This window comes from Manis javanica, chromosome 4, assembly GCF_040802235.1.
Source record: "Manis javanica isolate MJ-LG chromosome 4, MJ_LKY, whole genome shotgun sequence".
In the NCBI taxonomy this organism is placed as follows: Eukaryota; Metazoa; Chordata; class Mammalia; order Pholidota; family Manidae; genus Manis; species Manis javanica.
In genome coordinates this window covers 117,958,608-117,979,219 of record NC_133159.1, presented here as the reverse complement: position 1 = coordinate 117,979,219, position 20,612 = coordinate 117,958,608, and the positions used below count along the sequence as shown (strand labels likewise).

The 20,612-nt window shown below is 40.4% G+C and overlaps 1 protein-coding gene across 19 annotated transcripts in view; it reads left to right on the top strand.

Annotated features, from left to right (window-relative positions):
- The first annotated feature begins 7,097 nt into the window (after positions 1-7,097).
- Positions 7,098-20,612, top strand: part of ZNF624 (zinc finger protein 624) — a 46,458-nt gene continuing 32,943 nt past the window's right edge. Inside the window, exons 1-4 of one of the 19 annotated variants that reach the window (XM_037013392.2) lie at positions 7,101-7,267; positions 15,799-15,873; positions 16,318-16,405; positions 17,805-17,870. Coding sequence is in view for 6 of the 19 variants with exons in the window: in XM_037013326.2 (XP_036869221.1) it covers positions 15,709-15,873; positions 17,805-17,870 (231 nt within the window). In the remaining 13 variants the exon portion in view is untranslated. The other 18 variants (XM_073234751.1, XM_037013409.2, XM_037013380.2 and 15 more) reach the window with 18 other exon arrangements.

Sequence of the window (20,612 nt, the reverse complement as noted above, 5' to 3'; positions counted from 1 at the left end):
TTCTTGTGCCAGTACCAAATTGTCTTGATTACTGTGGCTTTGTAGTAGAGCTTGAAGTTGTGGAGCAAGATCCTCCCCCCCCCCCCCACTTTATTCTTCCTTCTCAGGATTTCTTTGGCTATGAGTTTTATCTGTTTTTTATTGGCCACGGTTTTAGCTGCTTTATCTGCAAGCTGGATTCCTTGTGTTACAGGGGTGTTTTTCTTTTGGTGTTCTTTGCAACGTAGAATTGCTACTTTTTTCTGTACGGAGAGATTGAAGGGCTTTTTATATCTAGCAGGCCTAGGGCTGCTGCCTGTTCTGAAGCAGCCTTTATTTCCAGGAAGGTGGCTCTTGCCTCTTTTGTCCAAACAGGGGGCTTTTGGTCTGGCCCCCACAAGAGGCTGTAGAGGGGTCTTGCCATTGCTGAGAATCCGGGCATCCAGATTCTGCAGAACCCGGTAGCCCCCAGGAACTCTCATATACCTTTCTTCATCTGGGGCTGAGGTAAGCAGTTAATGACCATTTTCCTCTCCAGCCCTAGTGCCCTTTCTCCCTGGGTGAGGAGGAACCCCAAGTACTGGACTCACTGCTGGTAGATTTGTGCTTTTTTTCATGAGGCTCCGTATCTTGAGTCTGACAGGAGTTGCAGGAGGGCTTTTGTGCCTTTTGCACGATTTTCCTGGGTGTCACTGGCAAGGATGAAGTTATCCACATACTAGAGGAGGGTGCAGCACATGTCTTTCCTCGGAAAGCTGGCAAGGTCTGCAGCCAGTGCCTCTCCAAGGAGAGTGGGTGAGTTCTTGAACACTTGTGGAAACCGCGTCCATGTTAACTGCATCTGCCACCCCGTATCCGGTTTAGTTCATTCAAAGGCAAACAAGAGCCAGCTTTGGGGGTCCAGCCAGAGGCAGAAAAAGGCATCTTTTAAGTCTAGGCAAGTGAACCATTTGGTAGATCTGCCTGAGGAGATGTACAGATTTGGAACCACCATGTGGAAAGAAACAGTCACTTTGTTCATGGCTGGCAGGTCTTGAACAGGCTGGTACTTTCCTCCTGGCCTTTGACTGACACTGGATCAGAACACCTACCTATCTGAGTCTGATCAGGTGTTCCTGGATGCCTGCTCTCACCTCTTGTGAGAGGGGATACTGCCGCTGTCTTTGCGGCTCCGAGAATAGTTGCAGTCTTTTCACTGAAGAAGGCTACAGGGAGGGTGACCACAGAGTGTTCTGTCCCTGCATCAACCATAAAAGTCATGTTTTGGCCCCCCCACTTTCATTCTGACCGTGGGCTCACAGGGGCCGAGTGCGAGGGAGCCCAGTCCTTGTCTGTCTGCATCTGCTCCTGCCAGGCCAGTGAACCTTTCCCTGTGGGGCTCCTCCCGGCAGCGACTGGGCCTCGGGTCTTTGCCTGGGTTGGGGCATTCGTTCTTGCAGTGCCCCTTCTCTTTACCGTAAGCACACTGGTCCCTGGCTGGGGGGGTTCCTAGGCTTTCCCCTCTTGGTGGTCGGCTTTTCTCTGCCTTTTGGTCATCTCTCTTTCTCTTAGGGCAGCTGCCAGGAGGCTGGCCTTTTTCTTCATTTCTCTTTCAGCCTCTTTGTCAGCCTGAACTTCTCTGTTTAGATAAACTTTGTTGGCAATTTCAGTCAGCTAAGTGATGTTCATCCCGGCAAAGCCTTCAAGTTTTTGGAGCTTTCCTCTGATGTCTGGAGCTGCCTGAGCTATGAATGAGGTGCTGACCATGTGTTGGCTCCCTGGTGACTCAGGATTGAAGGAGGTGTAGATGCGATAAGCTTCACACAGTCTTTCATAATAGTCCCCAGGAGACTCTCCTGTTGAGTGACTGAAGAAACTTTGGTCATGTTCATCGGCTTTTTGGACCCAGCTTTGATCCCCTGGATGAGGGCATTCTGATATCGGTGGATCAGGTGCTGTCCCTCAGGGGTGGTGCAGTCCCACTTGGGGTGCTCTTTGGGGACAGCAATTTCAGCCAATGCACCCTAATCAAGGCCCCTGCCTGCCTCTTCTCTTCCACTGTGAACAGGGTGCAGAGAAACTGTTGCCAGTTTTTTTAGGTCAGCTGATGAATTTGGAAGATGGATTTGATGAGATCAAATGGGGCTTGTGGCTTTTCTCACAGGGGTGAGTCATGGAGAAGGGTTGATAGTAAAACATGGACTGCCTGGACTGGATGGTCCCATATTTATTACATCTTTCAGGCTCCCATGTCTCTTGCACCAGCATCTGAAGGGTGCCTGCTCCCGGCCAAAGGTGCAGTCTGGCTGCTGGTCTGGGGGAGAGCGGGTCCACTGGTTCTGGAGTTGGTGGGGAGGCTGATGGTGGCAGGATGTTTGGTACCGGGCATGGGGTACTGACAGCCTTGGGGGTGCATAAGGTGGGGGCAATATTGGCTCTTCCTCTGGGTCACCAACAAGAATTTGCGGAGGCTCAGGCTTCTGTTGATTCTTTGTGGGCTGCTTTGTTGAGGCGACTAAGATCCTACCTTGTTCCTGCCTGTTGCAAGCAAATCACACCCAAGGAGGAAGAGTCTGGGCAACTCCTAACCTGGAGTTAATGTATGGGAACGGGAACTGGTCAGGATGACCTGGATCTCCAGTGATGACCCGCTAGACCTGGCAGACTATTGGGACATCTAGGACCCCTTCCGGAGTCCATCCTATACTAAAGTTGGGCTATTCAGATTCACACAGGGTTTTTAACCTTCTGAGAGTTAATTTTACTCTATAGTCTTTTGAAAATCCCTTCCTCAAATTTTTGATCATGGTGTCAAGAACTGTGGGTTTGCTGTGCCCTGACCCCTGACGTGTCCATGTAACGGTGCCGCAACAACAGACAAGGGAGGGGTGCCTCCTCTAGAGAGGAGACCAAGCAGATGCCCATCCGTTTGTGCTACTCTTGGAGACTTTGGTCAGCTTTGACTATGGAGCACCCGTATAAGTCCCCGGACAGGTCAGCCAAAGCTGAGTCACTGTTACGTCATGGCAGCCGACCACAAATACTGTGAAGGGCCCATCAGATTCCATAGCGCAGGCCATGGAATCACAGATTCAGTGAAGACTGAATGGCTTCAGCCACCCTGCACCACACTCACTCACACACTCAGACCAGAGTTTGAACATTCCGCCCCTGGGAATGTCTACCTGTGAGACGTCTAAGAAGTCTCTGGGAGGTTATCAGTCTCCCCTTCCACCCTAATGGGTGGGAACTGGCTGGGTCGGGGGCCCTAGGGCCTTACCAGATTCGACCTCGGAACCAGGTCCTCACCTGCCAAACCTCCTTAAGTCCGGCAGGAATAGGGGATTGGGGCAGGAGAATGCCGAGTGACCAGGCGGGGCACACCTTCTCTGCTGCGATCTCCCCCATTGTAACCACCCCGCTGTTGCCCAAACCGGTGGCAACAAAGGGCCAGCGCGGTTGGGTTTCCTGGTCAGAGAACCAAATGTTACAGAAAAACCTGAAAAACCTGGACTATATCGCTGACAGAAGAACCAAGCGGCACTCAGAGGTCTTGGAGTGTTTAGGTTTTAATTTTACACCAGGGGGCTCATAGGAGAGTAATCTCCCAAGGTCTGAGCCCCGAACAAAGGCAAGGGGAGCAATATATTTCTTTCTGCTTCCTTTCGTGCAACATTTCCATGTGCACAGCAAGCAAGCAAGGGGGATTAAGTTTAGGGAGTGAGTTTAGGGAGTGAGTGCCTGGCAGAGAGGGGAATTAAGGGAGGGTTCTGTTGTTTTTGCTGAGAAGCAGAAGGGAGCCACCTGGACTAGACTGCTGTCCTTGTAAATTTTTTCCTATCAATATTACCAGATGTGAATGAAAGTCCACGCTCCCCACATTGCCTTCTCAGTTAAAACTCCTGCAGGGCCAGAGAGGTACCTCGTTACAGTGAGTTGAGGGTGGGAATTTATGTTCTCCACTCAGCCTCTGCTGGTGGGGATGAGGTGGGACCAGAGTTTTTTCTGTGGTGTTTGACTGCAGTAGAGTGGTTATCTTCTTACAAGGTTTCTGTTATTCTCTGCTGCCCTTTGCTTGGTTCTTTGGCTGGAGAGAGCAGGTTTTTTATGGAGCTTTTTAAAATTTTGTACCCATTGGCATTTTGGGTTGCCGGCTTCTCCAGCACCCAGTCCAGGGTACATGAAGCAAATAGAAACCTAGGAAAAGTACCACTGTGCCTTCCTCAGGTTGCAAGACCCCGAGCTGGACTACCTTCTGTCCAACTTCCAGTTTTCTAATATTTGTTTTATATATGATGTTGAAGAGGTTTAGCTGTACTTAGTGCGAGGTATAGGGAGAAATGTGTCTACTCCATCTCATCCCACTGCCAGTTCACCTTCATTTATGAAAAATATTTTGATGGCATAAATATCTGGGCTGATAGTTTGGTTGACTTTTTTCTCCCAGCACTTTAAAAGTATTGCTCCATTGTCTTTTGGCTTGTTTTGTTTTGGTCTCCTGAGAAGTAATTATCTTTGTTCCCCAATACCTATATGTCTTTGTTCCTCTAAGTGTTTTTAAGATTTTCCTTCAGTGCTAGTTTGTAGCAAGTTGATTATGAGGTGCCTTGGTGTCCTCTCCATTGTTTCTTTTCTTTGAATTTCATTGAGCTTCCTGGATATGTGGGTTTATAATTTCCATCAAATTTTGAAAATATCTAGCCATTATTTCTTCAAACACTTTTCTACTCCCTCACTCTCTCCTTGATAGGGAAAAATTTACAAGGACAGCAGTCTAGTCCAGGTGGCTCCCTTCTGCTGCTCTTCTTAGCAAAGACAATAGAAACTCCCTTAACTTCCCCCACCCCTTCACTCCCCGCTCTGCCAGGCACTCACCTGAACTTACTCCCCTTGTTGCTTGCTGTGCACATAGAAATGTTGCAGATAAGGAAGCAGAAAGATATATATTGCTCCCCTTGCTTTTGTTTGGGGCTCAAACCTTGGGAGATTACTCCCCTCTGAGCCCACCGGTGTAAAATAAACCTCAAAACTCCAAGACCTCCAAGTGCTGCTTGGTTCTTCCATCAGTGATCCAGTCCAGGTTTCCTAGTATTTTCCGTAACATCCTCTCCGTCTAGGATCCCAATTACACATAATTAGGTTACTTTACACTGTTCCAGAACTCACTGGTGCTCTGTTCATTCTCCATTTCTTTTCTCCCTGTGTTTCATTCGGGGCAGTTTCTATTTCTATGTCTTTGAATTCAACAGTCTTTTCTTTTGCGTGTCAAACCTGTTCTTAACCCAATCCAGTATATTTCTCATTTCAGATATCTTTTTGTTATCTCCAGGAATTTGATTTCTCACTTGCAGTTTTCCTCTGATAGTTCAAGGGTAGATGGGCTACTTCATACACTTAGGTAGAAACATAGACAGGAGCAGCCAGGGAAAGGGGAGGTGAAGTTCAAGGAAAAACTGTCCAAACTGCCCAGGCAGGGGGTCCCATGTGAAGATCACAAAGGCTTTGTAGGGAGATAATTTCTTTGCCTATCAGGACCAGGCCAAACTGGTCCCAGGCTGATCCCAATGTGGACGCAATCGAACAAAACTAAAAACTGCCCAAAACACACCCCATGATGGGAAAAGACATGAGCACTGAGAGAGATGGCTATATAGGTCCGCCTGTCAATCAAATACCACCACCTTGTCGATCAAACAGGCGCCTCATAGCCAGAATATAATACATAGGTGTGGGTAAAATTGTAACATTTCCAGAATATCTCGCCTGGCTTTAGTACATCTGCATATCAATAGGCATTCAGAGGTGGAAAGAAGTATGGCTTTAGTGCATTTGCATCATTCCTCAGGGGTGAAGAGTAGTTCATCTCCATATCAGTGGGTAATTACCTGGGCAAGGAGGGCTTCTCTGTACCTGAGAGGTGAGGAGGAGGGCCGGTTTTGGCTTCTTTCAGAGCAGCGAGAAAGACGGCCCGGAACTGCAGTTTTGTAAGCAATAAATGGGTTTTAAACTTTATTTTCCCTTTGACTGATTTCGGTTTTTAGAGGTATTTTGCTCCAGGATTTCCTCTCCCCGGACTTACAGTAGGTCTTCTGCCTAAGGGATGGAGGCCCTTGCCTACCTTGACTCTGGCTGGCTTGAGCCTCTCTTGGAGTGTATTCAAATAAAACCTTCACTCCGCCTTACTGTTGTGTCTCTGCCTTTCAATTTGTTGTAGCAGGGACAAGGACAGAGAAGAACAAATAGCCCATAACAACACTTCCCCAAAGGTTTCCAGTGGTTCTCTGAGCTCCCAAGAGCCCAGTTCTACAGGGTTCATCTCACCAAGCTTCCTGTGTGAGTCGCACACAATCAAGGCAGCAGAGAAGCCAAGGCACACAGAGCAGGAATGGGTTAGAGAGGAAGCCAGCTCATCATTGAGGGAAGCAGCTTGTGGGGAAGTTGGGGTTCCTATGGCCAGGATCCTCACTGAACTTAAACCCCTTGGTGATGTAACTGGCCTGTTGCTAGGCTACTGCTTACACACCCTAGGCAATACGCTATTATTGCACTATAGAGAGACCTCGGCCCAGTGCTCTGTGCGGAGGCAGGAACGTTAGTGCTCAACCTACCGCCTGGAGAAACCGGTTAATAAGCCCTTTCACCCCAAGAATGTTTTACTGTCATTTCTTTGGTCACACTGAATCCACAGCGAACTTGCCTAGCACTGAAACCAATTGGAAAGACACAGCTGCAGAGTCCTTAACGATTCTGTTTGATCTGCTGTCAAGAATATATTACTTAGATGAGTTAGAGCAGGCAGCTCCGGTTCAAAGATCCAGAAATTATAATGAAGGCATTATCGATTTATCCGTCAAGAACTTGATTGAAAGACAACCAAAGGTGCACTCCCAATTACCAACTCCACCGGCGTCCGGGGTTTTAAGCAAAGTACCAGAGGCCTATCTGTTCTTTCAATAGCTTTATTCCCTTAGTCACACAAATATTCCAAGTTAAGGGTTGGGCCATCCATTTTTGGTGTCGCTAGTGCTTGACACATAGTCGTGGCCTCTCAATCCAAGTTTGTTCAAGTTGATTGGGTTTTTATGGTCACCCAAACTCGATATACGTAGCCAATTCTTTCATAAATACAAAGAAAAAGAGAGGGGTGAGGAAAGGCTGCGCGCTGAGGATTCTGGGCAGTGTAGTTCCAACGCCCCGCCTGCACAGGCGCACTGACGAGCCTGGCGGCCAGCCCGCGTAACCCGCGCCATTGCTGGAAGCCTTCCCGCCCTCCTCTGCGAGCGCCCAGTGTCCTCACTTTGGCCTCCAGGTACTCGTCGTCTGGGACCCGAGCCCCGGTGCCGCACCACCCTTCCCTCGGCGCTGGGCTCCAGGCGGTGTCCGGGGCGTGGCCGCTCTCTCCAGAGCCCCTGTCCCAGGCCTGACCCGCCCACCCGAGAGCGATTGGGGCTCTTCCTCCTGCCTGGAGGTCGGCTCAGTCTCTCCCCGGCCTGGCTCTGGGGGTGGCCGGTGCCGCTGGCTGCGAGCCCCCCAGCGCTGGGATTGGGGAGCTCCGGGCGCGGGGCCTACGCCAGGGGTTCGACTAGGGCGCACCGGCCCCCCGACCGGACCAAGCCAGTCTTCCCAGCCCCACGCCTTTGGTGGAGGGAGGAGGGGGACCCCGGCGTGGACGAGAAGAGCAGTTACGGGGAAAAGGCGAGGCTGCAGGAGGGAGGATCTCGGTCCTGGCCTTGAACCGGCAAGGATAGAACCAGGTTTCACATCTGGTGACCGACAGGTGGATGGTCTCCTGTCTTTAGGTAACCGAGGCGCTTTTCCTTGCAGGCTCATTTTACAGCATTTCAAATAATCACTTTACAGTCACCGGGTCTGTCCCTGACCTGGCAACGGTGTCAGTGCTTTGGCTGGGAAATGCTGAACTGGCCCATGGCGTTCTCAGCACGGACAAGGTCCCTTCATTATCTTAAAGTAACAGCACCGGCTTAAGATCCACAGCAAGTGAGGTTTCTCCTTAAGTCTTTGATACTTTGCCATGCTTGGGAACACAGTGCTTGGGTGAAGTCAACATACCGAAAATACATCTAGGAAATTAAAATTGTGGGGAAATAGCCTAGATATCTTCTGCATGATGTCGAAGGTGAAGGAGAAACATATAATGCAGTTAGCCTCATTTGCTGGTAACTGATTTCTTGTGCTCAAATGACTTGCCTGTAGTCACATGTTCGCAGTAGCCGAAACAAGATTAGAACCTGAGGGATGTGGAGAGCCACTCTGGAATTTTATACATACCGAACTCCTATGTATATGTCTAGATGCAAAGTACAGAAAAGTAGAAAGAAGGGTAAACGTCACAGGTTCAGGTCTCAGAGGTCACAGTAGAGGTTTGGCTTATTCATTAGCTTTTTCTCTATTATTTTTACACAGTTGAGGTCAAGCCAGATATATTGAATTATGGGGAAATATAAATAAATAGCATTGTTTAGCACTGTTCTAGTTATAAAATAAAGATGTTTATTGCACAGTTTGGTGTTAAACTTGCTTGACTAGCACTGTCTGTGTGGAATATTGTTGGGGGGGAGTTGATTACTCTGCAAATTAAAAAAAATAATGGCACCGGTCATTCTTAATAAGTTTTAAAGATACAGGGAGCCATTACTGTAGTTCATTGGAATTGAAAATGTCTTAAGTCACTCTTTGTAGGTCTGCTTTTGTGTTCAGGGAAAAAAACAGGTTTTATTCTTTCTTAGCCCATTTTTTTCCTTCCAACCTGGTAAAACTGGATTTCTTGACCTGAGTGTCAGTGTAAGGTGTCAGGGGTGTCAGTTTTCAAAATTCCCAGAAATAATATGCAACACTATATATGCACATACATTCTGTGGATAAGGTCAGACTGTCAAATGGATCTGTAACACCAAAAAGTTAAGATCTACTGGCATTGACACGTAGTCATTGTTAATATTTGTCAGCACAGCTGTAATCGTTTTGAATTGTGGTTGTAGTTGCCTCAAGCGTTGCTTCTGAACTGGTTGGAGAAATACCAGGCTTGAAGCAGAAATTCAGCTGAGAGAACTAATGCAGAGCCAACAGCTTTGCCTGTGCTCTAGAATCCTCTTGGTAAAACATACTTCATTGGATTTTCAAATGTGTAAGGAAGTCTTTAATTTGGGGTTCAGGAGTTAGCTTTAGAACAGTGTTTTTCAAAGTAAGAACCTGAAAATTGTTGAAAATGTTGATTTCTGCCCTCACACCTGGAGACCCAATTTAGATCTTGGATGGAGCCAAAGAATTTCCTTTTTATATCACGCCTAGTAAACTTTTTGCATCCTCCATTTTAAGAGAAGAGTCATCATTTTCACTAGATTTGCAAAGGAATCCATGACTTGAAACGAGGTAAAGAAACATGAGTATAAGGGAAAGCCACTTATTGATAACCTGGAGACTTCAATATAGGAATCCTCTCAGATCATTCTTTCTTTAGCCAAGTCTTATCACCTCACTACACTGTTTTTCCTCTTCAACTTACTGTTTCTCTTCATCAAAATCTTTTCGTTGTGCCTACTGAAACCTCAGTGTCATAGAACAAACTTACCTACATTCTTAAGATATTCACATGTTTTCTTGACTTAAACTAAATCCTGTTCCCCGTTGCTTACCTGATAACTTTTCTTTCATGATTGTTCATTCTGTTAGCTAGGAAATTAATTTTGCAGTTTTAATTGAGTCCAGTGTTTGAACAAGACAATTATTTCTCATGAAAGTCTGAGTTGGTAGGTGGCTGGCAGTGAAGAGGGTGGGTGGAGTAGGCAGCTCTGGTCCATTAAGTCTTATAAAACTCATATTCCATCCATCTTTTTGCTCCACCTCCTCCTCAAGTGTTGTCCTGGTAGAGGCTGTCTCACTGTCACACTGTACATTCCAGTTCTTTGGAAGGGGAGATGAAGAACTGGGGGGCAAATAGCTCCTTTTGAGAGATGTGACCTGGAAGTCGCATACACCTCTGTTACTCAGATCCCATTTGCTGTAATTTAGTGACAGGTACACCTCTGCCTGCAAGGAGGCGGGGAAGCGTCTTTAGCTGGGTGGCCTTCTGGCCAGCTGAGATTTCAAGCCTCTCTCAAGTAGAAGGGGAGTCTGGATATTGGAAGGTGTTAACAGTCAGTCTCGGCTACATTGGGCTACTTAAGTTCCCTGGTTTGAGTTAGTTTTAGAAAATCTTTAAATAAAAATGTTCTTTGGGCAATTTTATTTGTATTGGCCTATGTTTTAAGATGTTTATCTGCTATAGCCCCTTGTTTCTATTTTTGGTTTATTGATATTTTTTCTTTTCTGACTGGCTGGTAGCTAGTATATTTCATTATTTAGAGAATCAGCTTCTGCCTTTGTCAGCTGTTTTTGTTTGAAGTTTTCTTTTTCATTAGTTTCTTCCTTTATTTATTCCTTGTGACTCAATTATTTTTCTTTTTTAGTTGAATGTATAATATTTTCATTCTTGTGTTACTTAATGTATTGGGATACAAATTGAATCCCTATAAAACTTTGGCAGTAACCCATGAGTTTTTAATTTATAATACTCTCATTTTCTAATTCACTGGCAATTACATTTTAAAGTTCTCTCTACTTGGGAGGGTCTGTTTTAATTTCCAGGTGATAGGTTTGTTTTATTTTCTCCCTCCAGACTTCCATTTACATTTGTGTAATTGTATCATGGTTAGAGAATGTAGTACTTAATTTTTTTTTTGAGATTTTTCTTTGTGTTTGTTGATCTTTGTGGTGTATGATTAATTTTAGCAAATGTTCCATGAATGCTTGGAAATAACTTTTGACTTTACATTTCAGTATACTCATATCTAATTTCTATCTCTAATGTTCTTTGAATTTATAACAGCCTCGCTTTATATATTCTTGTTTTCCAGGAGATAGTGGTTGTTTACTGCAAGTATTATTTCAGATGAGCTTCTGATTGGCACAAACTGTAAGATTAAATTAAGTTATGCTATGTTTATTAAGCAAAAGCTACTGAATCTTATGGAAGCAAGGTGCCCATTCAGGGCAGGAGCAAATTCAACCTGTTTAATCAAAACAAAGTCCCTAATCAAGGGGTCAGCCATGCAACTGCTGGTAAAAACTTTTTGTACAAAGTAGGGTTTCTGAAAGACTCAAAACTTGCTCTATCACTGCCCTTTTAGACCCAAGGCTAATACTACCATTCTGGGGGAATTTATATGAACAATCTGTACCATTTAGTTTTAAACAGTATCGTTCATCAGATACCCCTGGTTCTTAAATCAAACTCAGAATCAGTTAAGGCCACGTCCTCATTTAAGAAGGGGCCGGGGGATGGGAAATGGTGCCTAGACATTCCTGATGGGTTTAGTGGACGGTCATGTATCTGGCCATCGTGACTCATATCTTTGTATTTTTCTGATGGCTACCAATCCGTTAACCCATATTTGCTGATAACTATTTTCTTATTTACTACTATTTGTACCTTTTCTGTCTCATCATGAACTTATGGCCTTTTTCTGTTAATCATATTCATTGTTTTATTATACTCTGAGTGCTATTTTTCTTCTTTTCACAACTTTGATGGATCCTACTACATGTTGTCATATCAACCTATGTGTTTAAATTGGCAGTGTTGATCCCAAATTTAGGTGTCTCCACTTTTTCTTTATTATTATGAACTTTGGCCCAAATATCCTAGAATGATGATCTATTTTATTTATCTATGTTTTGTAGTAAGAGCTTTCTTTCTCTCTCTTTTCACGCACAAAGATACTTATTACATCATTTTTTATGTAATAAGATGTAATTGACATATAACATTAGTTTCAGGTGTACAGCATAGTGATTTGGCAAATATATATTGCAAAGTGATCACCACAATAAGTCTAGTTTACATCCATCACCACATGTCTTATAAATTTTTTTCTTATGATGAGAACTTTTCAGATTTACTCTCTCAGCAACTTTCAAATATACAACACAGGATTATTAACTATAGTCACCACACTGTACATTCCACCCCAAGACTTACTTATTTTATAACTGGAAGTTTGTACCTTTGACCACCTTCACCCATTTCTTTGTGTCCCAACCCCCACACACACGTACACCTGCCTCTGACAACCACCAGTTTGTTCTCTGTACTGTGAGTTTGGGTATGCTTTTGTTTATTTGTTTGTTTAGATTCCACACATAAGTGAGCTCATGCTTGTCTTTCACTTCACCGTCTGACTTACTTAACATAATTCCCTCAAGTTCCATTCATGTTGTCACAAATGGCAGGGTTTCCTTCTCTTTTGTGGCTGAATAATATTTCATTGTGTGTGTGTGTATATCACCACATTTTCGTTCTCCATTCATCCACTAATGAGCATGTAATTTGCTTCTGTGTCTTGGCTACTGTAAATAATACTGCAGTGAAAATGGGGGTGCAGATATCTTTTTGAGTTAGTGTTTTTGTTTGCTTTGGTTAAATACCCAGGAGTGGAATTGAATGAAAATATGGTAGTTCCATTTTTGAATTTTTTGAGAAACCTACATACTCTTCCATTCTGGCTGCACCAAATTACATTCCCACCAACAGTTTCTCCACATCCTCATCAACATTTGTTATTTCTTGTTTTTCTGAAAATAGTGATTGTAACAAGTATGAGATGATAACTCGTGGTTTTGGTTTGCATTCCCTGATGATTAGTGATGTTGAGTTTTCCTATACCTGTTGCCCATCTGTGTGTCTTCTTTGGAAGAAAATACATATTCAAATCCTCTGCCCTTTTTTTAAAATCAGTTTGTTTTTTGCTAATAAGTTATATGAGTTCTTTGCATATTTTGGATAGTAACCCCTTATCAGATATATGATTTGTGCAAATATTTTCTCCCATTTTGTAGGTGACTTTTTCATTTTCCTGATGCAGTCCTACTCACTTGTTTTGGGTTTTGGTGTCAAAGCCAGGAAGAAATCATCGCCAAGACTGATATCAAGAAGCTTACCACCTATGTTTTCCTTTAGGAGTTTTATGGTTTCAGGTCTTAAATTCAAGAGTTTAATCCATTTTCAGTTAATTTTTTTTAAGATAGTGGTCCAGTTTCATTCTGTTGCATGTGACTGTCCAGTTTTCCCAGTACTATTTATTGAAGAGACTATCCTTGTATATTTCCCTGTTGCATATTCTTGGCTCCTTTGTCATAAATTGATATATATGCATGGGTCTATTTCCAGATTCTCTCCTCTGTACTATTGACCTATATGTGTTTTATGTCAATCCCATAGTGCTTTGTAATATAGTTTGTAATCAGGAAATGTGATGCCTTCATTCTTCTTTCTCAAGATTGCTTTGGCTCTTCAGGGTCTTTTGTGATTCCATACAAATTTCAGGATCATTTATTCTATTTGTGTGAAAAATGCCATTGGAATTCTGATAGGGATTGCATTGATCTATGGATTGCTTTTGGTAGTACTCTTCCAATCCATGAGCATGGAATGTATTTCCATTTCATCTCTATAATTTTCAGTGTACAGGTCTTTCACCCCCTTGGTTAAATTTATTCCTAGGTATTTTATTATTTTGGACATAATTGTAAATGAGGTTGTTAATTTCTTTTTCAAATAGCTCATTATTAGTGTATAGAAACAACTGATTTTTGTATATTGACTTTGTATCCTGTAACTTTACTGAACTCATTTATTAATTCTAACAGTTATTTGGCAGTCTTTAGGGGTTTCTGTATATATCATCTTCAAATAGTGACAGTTTTACTTATTCCTTTCCAATTTGGGTGTCTTTTATTTTTCTTGCCTAATTGTTCTGACTCAGACCTCTAATACTGTGTTGAATTAAAGTGGTGAGAGTGGGCATCCTCATCTTGTTTTGTTCCTGATCTTAAAGGGAAAGCTTTGAGCTTTCCACCATTGAGTATAATGTTAACTGTGTTTAGTTTTTATTGTGTTGAGATACTCTCCCTCTGTACCTATTTTGTTGAGAGTTTATGTTATAAGTAGATGTTGAATTTTGTCAAGTGCTTTTTTTGCATTATTGAGATGATACATGATTTTTACAATTCATTTTGTTATATGCTATATCACATTGATTTGCAGGTATTGAACAATCCTTAAATCCCTGGAATAAATCCCACTTGATCCTGGTGTATAATCCTTTTAATGTAGTGTTGAATTCAGTTTGCTACTTTGTTGGGGATTTTTGCTTCTGTGCTCATCAGGGATATCGCCCCTAATTTTTTTTCTTATAATAACCTTGCCTAGGTTTGGTATCAAGATAATGCTGGCCTCATAAAATGAGTTTAGAATTTTCCCTCCTCTTCTATTTCTTGGAATAGTTTGAGAAGGATTAGTATATTTAAATTCTTGTTTAAATGGTAGAGTCCTCCTGTGAAGACATCTGGACTTGAACTTTTGTTTGTTGGGGTATTTTTTATTACTGATTCAGTCTTCTTATTAGTACTTGGTCTGTTAGATTTTCTGTTTCTTTGTAATTCGGTCTGGTAGGTTGTGTGTTCAAAGAATTTATCCATTTCTTCTAGATTGTCCAGTTTGTTGGCACTGATTTATTTTAGATCAGTGTGTCTTAAACTTTAATATGTGTATATGAATCAACTAGGGATCTTATTAAAAGGCTGATTATGGTCCCATAGGTCCTGTTGTTGGTCCTGAGATTTTGCATTTCTCATAAGCTTTGGTGATGCTGCTGGTCTTCAAACTACATGTTTGAATACAAACCTCTTGAATGTGGACTCTTAGAGGCAAATTGTCCACTAAGGCAGGGACAGATTCAGCTTAGGTTCCTTTGGACCCCAGAAGCCCTACAGGGTGGTAAAAATGTTGAACTGCTTAGAAAACTGTCATTAAAAAAGTAGAATTTCACAGGCTCTGGGAAGCTCAATTCTCATTGTGTTACTGCCCTGTTATTTGTCATTCTGCAGCTACACATCTAAAAGAAGGTTTACAAACATCACGCTATTCTTGTTTTTGAACCAAACTTAGCATCAGCAAGGCCATAACCTTAATCAAGGTAGAAAAAGCAGTTTGCTGCCCAGGGTGCCTGAACAAGATTTTTGCCCTACAGGGCAAATAATATGATTACATTAAGCAGCATATACCTTCTTTAATTTTAAAAAACACTACTGCTTAGTGCTTTGTGCATTTAATTCCACTTTCTTTTATATTTATTGTTATCCTTGCTTCCTTTTTATTTGGGTTTGCCTGATGGAAAGGGTAGATAAAGATCTGTTTGAATATGAGATTTAGACATGTCAAGGTTTCTAATAGCTTTTAAGTGTGGAAGTTGTAGTGTTCTCTTTACATAAAGTTGAGGTCTCTACAATTTTAGCAAATTGACTCGTCACAGGAAACATAGGAGAAAGAATTCTTAGAATTTCATTTTTTAATGAGTAGGTGATTGTGACAAGGTTGAATTATTTTCTTTCATATCACACATCAAGTTAATGTAATGGAAAAGGTGTGGGCAATGATAGACTGATTTGGAGTAATGCATAACCTTGGGTGAATAGTTCAATTTTTCTAAGTCTCAATTTCTTCATGTATGGAACAGGAATATAATTCCCAATAAGTTGATGTGAAGATCAAATAAGAAAATATTTCAAAGCTCTTTGGCCTCCTAGCCGTGAGTACATTTAATGATATTAAAATCTCAGAACAGCTAGGAGCAAGAATCTTCTTTTCTGTTAGGAAGAATCTTATATCTGTTAGGAAAATCATGTTAACTTGTAATGTCAGGATTCCAACTTGGTGAGCCTGAGATTTCCAAGGTAGGACTGGTTTTTATGGCTTATTTCTCTTTCTCAGATATGTCTTTGCAGGTCTCCCCTCTTTCCAGAGAGGGCAACACAGAAGAAGAGATTATGGCTGCTGTGATTTTTTCCGTTGGACCTCTGGTAGGTTGGAGTTTCTTCTGTTACTGACCTTTGTTTTGGTTTGAGAGCTTGTCTCTTTTTCCTGAAGCCTTGTGACTTCTGGACCTCACCCCTTCTGGTAACTGAATCAAATTATTTGACCTGTGAAAATTGGGTTCATCATAGTAAAGCTTGTAATCTATAGGAAGATTCATTATACATACTGAACCAAATAGGATATTTCAGAACTTATCTGGTCTAGTTTTAAATATGATAGGCATTCTGGGAAATTTACCTTTGATGTTAAATTTGTATTGTTCCCAGAAATTTTCAGTTATTTAAGGAGTAATAGAGTGGAATATTTTAAATTGGAAAATTTTGTTCAGGAAATTTTTGGAAAAAATGTGTACACACATCCCCTCTTAATTCATAGGGACTATTCCCCTGTGCCCACCCTCAGTGATCTCTCCTTTTCTACCCACTAAGAAGTGATCAAGCTTAATAGATGACATGGAGAGAAAGAAGATGTTTAAGACACAGTGCTTGGCTGTAGGGAGCTTACAGTCTCATTGAGGTAAGGAATACAGAAGAAATAGTTACCTAATTTATTTAGGTGAATGATAATTGTTTAGTATAATGTATAGAGGAGTGCTATGTAAGGAAAGAAATGGGCCATTAGTTTGGGCATAAATTGGTCATGGAAAGCTCATAGATAGTTGGGATAATTAATGGTGAGTTGGATGATTAGTAGTACCCAATTACATGTAGGATTTAAATTGTCATAAAGTATTTGTAAGGTACTTCAGGTAAGAAGGGAGTTTAAGGGCAAAGCTGAGGTAGAGAACAGTGGGTGAGCTAGTGATATACAAGGTGGAAAGTTATGAAAGTTGGGACTGGAAATTAGATATTTAAGGTGAATCTTTTAATGTTTTCCTGAAGACATTTGTATGAATGTGTATCTGTTTGAGATGGGTATTAATGTGATAAAAGCTGTGCTTTAGCAGTGATTTTTGGAAATAGATTCAGAAGAAAGGCAGTACTGAAAAATATAATTTGTTGTAGTAATGATCCATAATAGCCTCTAGTAGTGATATTTTATTCTTTGTTGCCAAGATGTATAACATGTAAATTGCCCTTAAAACATACCATTGAAAAGATAAATAAAAACCAAATGTTGCACTTGATCAATAGATCCAAAATATTTGTCTAGTATTAGCCTGATCAAATATCCCTAATTCTCAGAGGTTGTGGTTCATATCATTATTAATTTTCTGGAAGCCAAATATTTGTACTTTTTTAGATAAAAACTTGGGAGGAGATAATTTAGATAACCACTTTTCTCAATGGAATTCAAATAATTTTATTACCTATTTTTAAAAATGGCACAAAATAAAAAATTAGTAAGCATACTACAGAAGGTATAGTAAAATTTCATTTCACTTGTAAAATCAGGCCCTCGTATGGATATAGTTAATAAAACTTGGGAGAAAATGTCATGAGAGGTCCCTGAAATATTTCCTGAATGACTATTGAGACGTGCCTGCACACCCACAGAGCTGTAAGGATTTTCCTCCTCTGTAGAAAACGCATGGTGTTAGTAGGTTTTGAATATTATTCTTGAGCAAGATAAATACTTTCTGAGAAATTGTTTTCATCCCCAAGTGAATTTTAATTATGTAGCATCTGAGGGCCCCGTGTTATAAATTTTTGTTTTGGTAGGTTCTTTGTTAAAAGCCTTTAAAAACCATGCAGTTATACTTTCTCCTTCTTGTATCTGTCATCATCTCAAATGAGGGCAAAGAAGATTATGATTGGATGTTACTATGAAACCTTAATTTCAACCCTATGTAAAACAGTAAACCAGGTCATGCTCTATACACCACATCCACAGTGGACTGGTGGTGACGGGTTGAGGCTCTGCTGTAGGTCATAGGCAGCCTGTCCCTGAGTGGTCTTATCCTGTATCCCCTCAGAGTCCTGAAGTTTCCCGGTCAGGTGAAGATCTTCACTTTCAGGCAGAAGAACCAGAATTGGTAAAGGTAATTCTTAACATTGTATTTCAGGGGAATAAAGAGAAGTGCCTCTTTACTGTCCCTAGTTCTTAATGTTCCCAGTTCATTGCTAGGTCACAATGACTTGCAGTGATAGGTATGCTAACCCCTGGTAGCATCGATTAACAGATTTCATTTCTCTCAGTTGTGGTAGCTCTAATTTGACAGATACACAACATAATTGCTAATAATAAAGTATTCTTTATCACATAATCTGACTCTTGCTTTGAATTGTAAGACCCAGTACCATTAAAATTGTCAAGAATACATCAACATCACTGGAAATTATTCTTTTTTTTTTCAATTGAAGTGTAGTTGGCATACAATATTACATTAGTTCAAGTATATAACATAAGGATTCAACATTTATATACATTCTGAAGTGATCACCACAATAAATCTAGCTACTATTCATTACCATCCATCACCATACAAAGTTGTTACATATTATATGTCATTAACTATATTCCCTATGTTGTACATTGTATCCCTGTGTCTTAAACCTATTTTATAACTGGAAGTTTATACCTTTTAATTTCTCTCTCTTATTTTACCCACCCTATCATCTTTCTCCCCTCTAGCAACCACCAGATTATTTTATGTCTGTGAGTCTGTTTCTGTTTTGTTTTGTTTGTTCATTTGTTTTATTTTTTAGATTCCATTCCGTGGAAATGGAAATTTTATTAAGATGAGTTTATATTGGTTTAGGTTTTTTATTTCATTATGTTTGTTAAGCTTACTTTTTTATTTGTGGTTACAGAATCCACCTGATTTTTCCAGAAAATACAAAAATCAGAAGTTCATGAGTTGTGTTAAGAATTTACCTAAAAGTTAGAAATAAAGGAAAAGATAAATATATGCTTTTTCAGTACCATATTAGACCATTGTCTAACCAGCCTAAGGGTCATCTGACATAGTAGAGGAGGTTATGTTTAACTTATAACTTACTATTTTCATATCCAGATCCTCAAAGTTAGATGTCAACTTGTAGAAAACTGAAAAATTGCAAATTATTTCTACCTTGGAGAAAAGATAATACCCACAGATATGGTTTTATTGTTCTGTAGGACATTCACCAGGTTTCTATCTAATTTTGCGATCTTATTCCAGCATTCTTTTTTCTACTGCCAATATATACCCTTTTCTGGTATGCCCTTTAAACCAGCTTTGTCAAGCAGCTGATCTCTCATTAATGACTTAAGTAAATATCTGATATATGTTGGCTATACTTTTAGGAGAATTATGGTTTTTTAAAATTTTATGTAGAAGTTCAGCTCCTTTTTCTAAGAATTGTTTATAAGTTTTTGAAAATCATGCTTTGAAAGTTGCTTTTATTCCCAAAATGTTTTGTGTAAAACTGAGTTTTTCTTTATGTTTATGAGAAAAATATATTTAAGATTCAATTGTATACATAGTTTTTTTGAAGTAGTACTGGACCAGTGATTCTTGAAATTATCCCTTAACATATGACAGTTTAAACTTTAACGTAAGATAAAAATATTCATTATTTCAGACTTTGAATCATTACCCTTAGGAAAGTACCATGATTTTTGACATGGTAATAATTCATATGGTTTATTTTTGATCTTCTGATGGAGGGAATCCCTGGCAGATTAATTCTGTCTGTCTCTTCCTTAAATTCTGCATCCTGTTCCTAAGTACTGAACTAGCTTTGTTTAATTTTAATTCGAGTAGAACCAATATTTTCATAATAACTTTAAACATTTCTATTTCTGCAAAATGAGCGAGATGGAATTTTCAGAGGGCTTATGTTGAATCTCAGTCAGTTTGGGAAATATTGCTGTTTTGACTGTATTAAATTTTCCAATAGAAAGAATATGGAATGTCTTCCCATTTATGTATTCTTCAGTTCCTTTCAGTAATGTTTTGTAGTTTTCAGTGTATTTCTTGCACATCTTTTGTTAAACTTATTCCTAAGTGTTTTGTTCTTTTTGCTATTTTAAATCAATTTTTTTCTTAAATGTATATTGGAATATTCATTGCTGCTATATATAAATAGCCGACCTATGTATATTAATCTTGTATCCTGAAACTTGCTGAACTAATTTATTTAATTATAATAGGGTTTTTTTGCATGTGTATGTGTGTGGAACCTTTAGAGTTTTCTATGTACTAGATAATGTATCTGTAAAGAGATTATATCATTTGCAAATAAAAGCTTACTTATTCCTTTCCAAATATGGATACTTTGTATTTCTTTTTCTTGTCTAATTTCCCTTGCTAAAACTTACAGTACATGAATAAAAGTGGAGAGAGAGGACATCTTTGTCTTGTTTGTGATCTTGGGGGAATGCATGTGGCCATTCATCATTAAGTAAGGTGTTAGATTTGAGTTTTTCATAGATGAGCTTTGTCATGTTGATAAAATTTGCTTCTGTCTAGTTTGTTGGGCTTTTTCAAATACATTTTCTGAGTCTATTAAGGTAATTGTGTGGTTTTTTTCTTTATACTATTAACATGTTATATTACCTTGACTTATTTTCAGATGTTAAATTAGTTTCATATTCCTGGATAAATCCCATTGGCCATGGCATATACTGCATTTATTTGTTGCTCAATTCAATTTCCTAATATTTTGTTGAGGATTTTGTGTCTACATTTGTAAGAGATACTGATCTGTAGTGTTCTTGTGATGTCTTTCTTTGTTAGCACTTGTCTCATAGAACAAGTTGGGAATTTTTTCCTCCTATTTTTTGGAAGAGTTAGTGA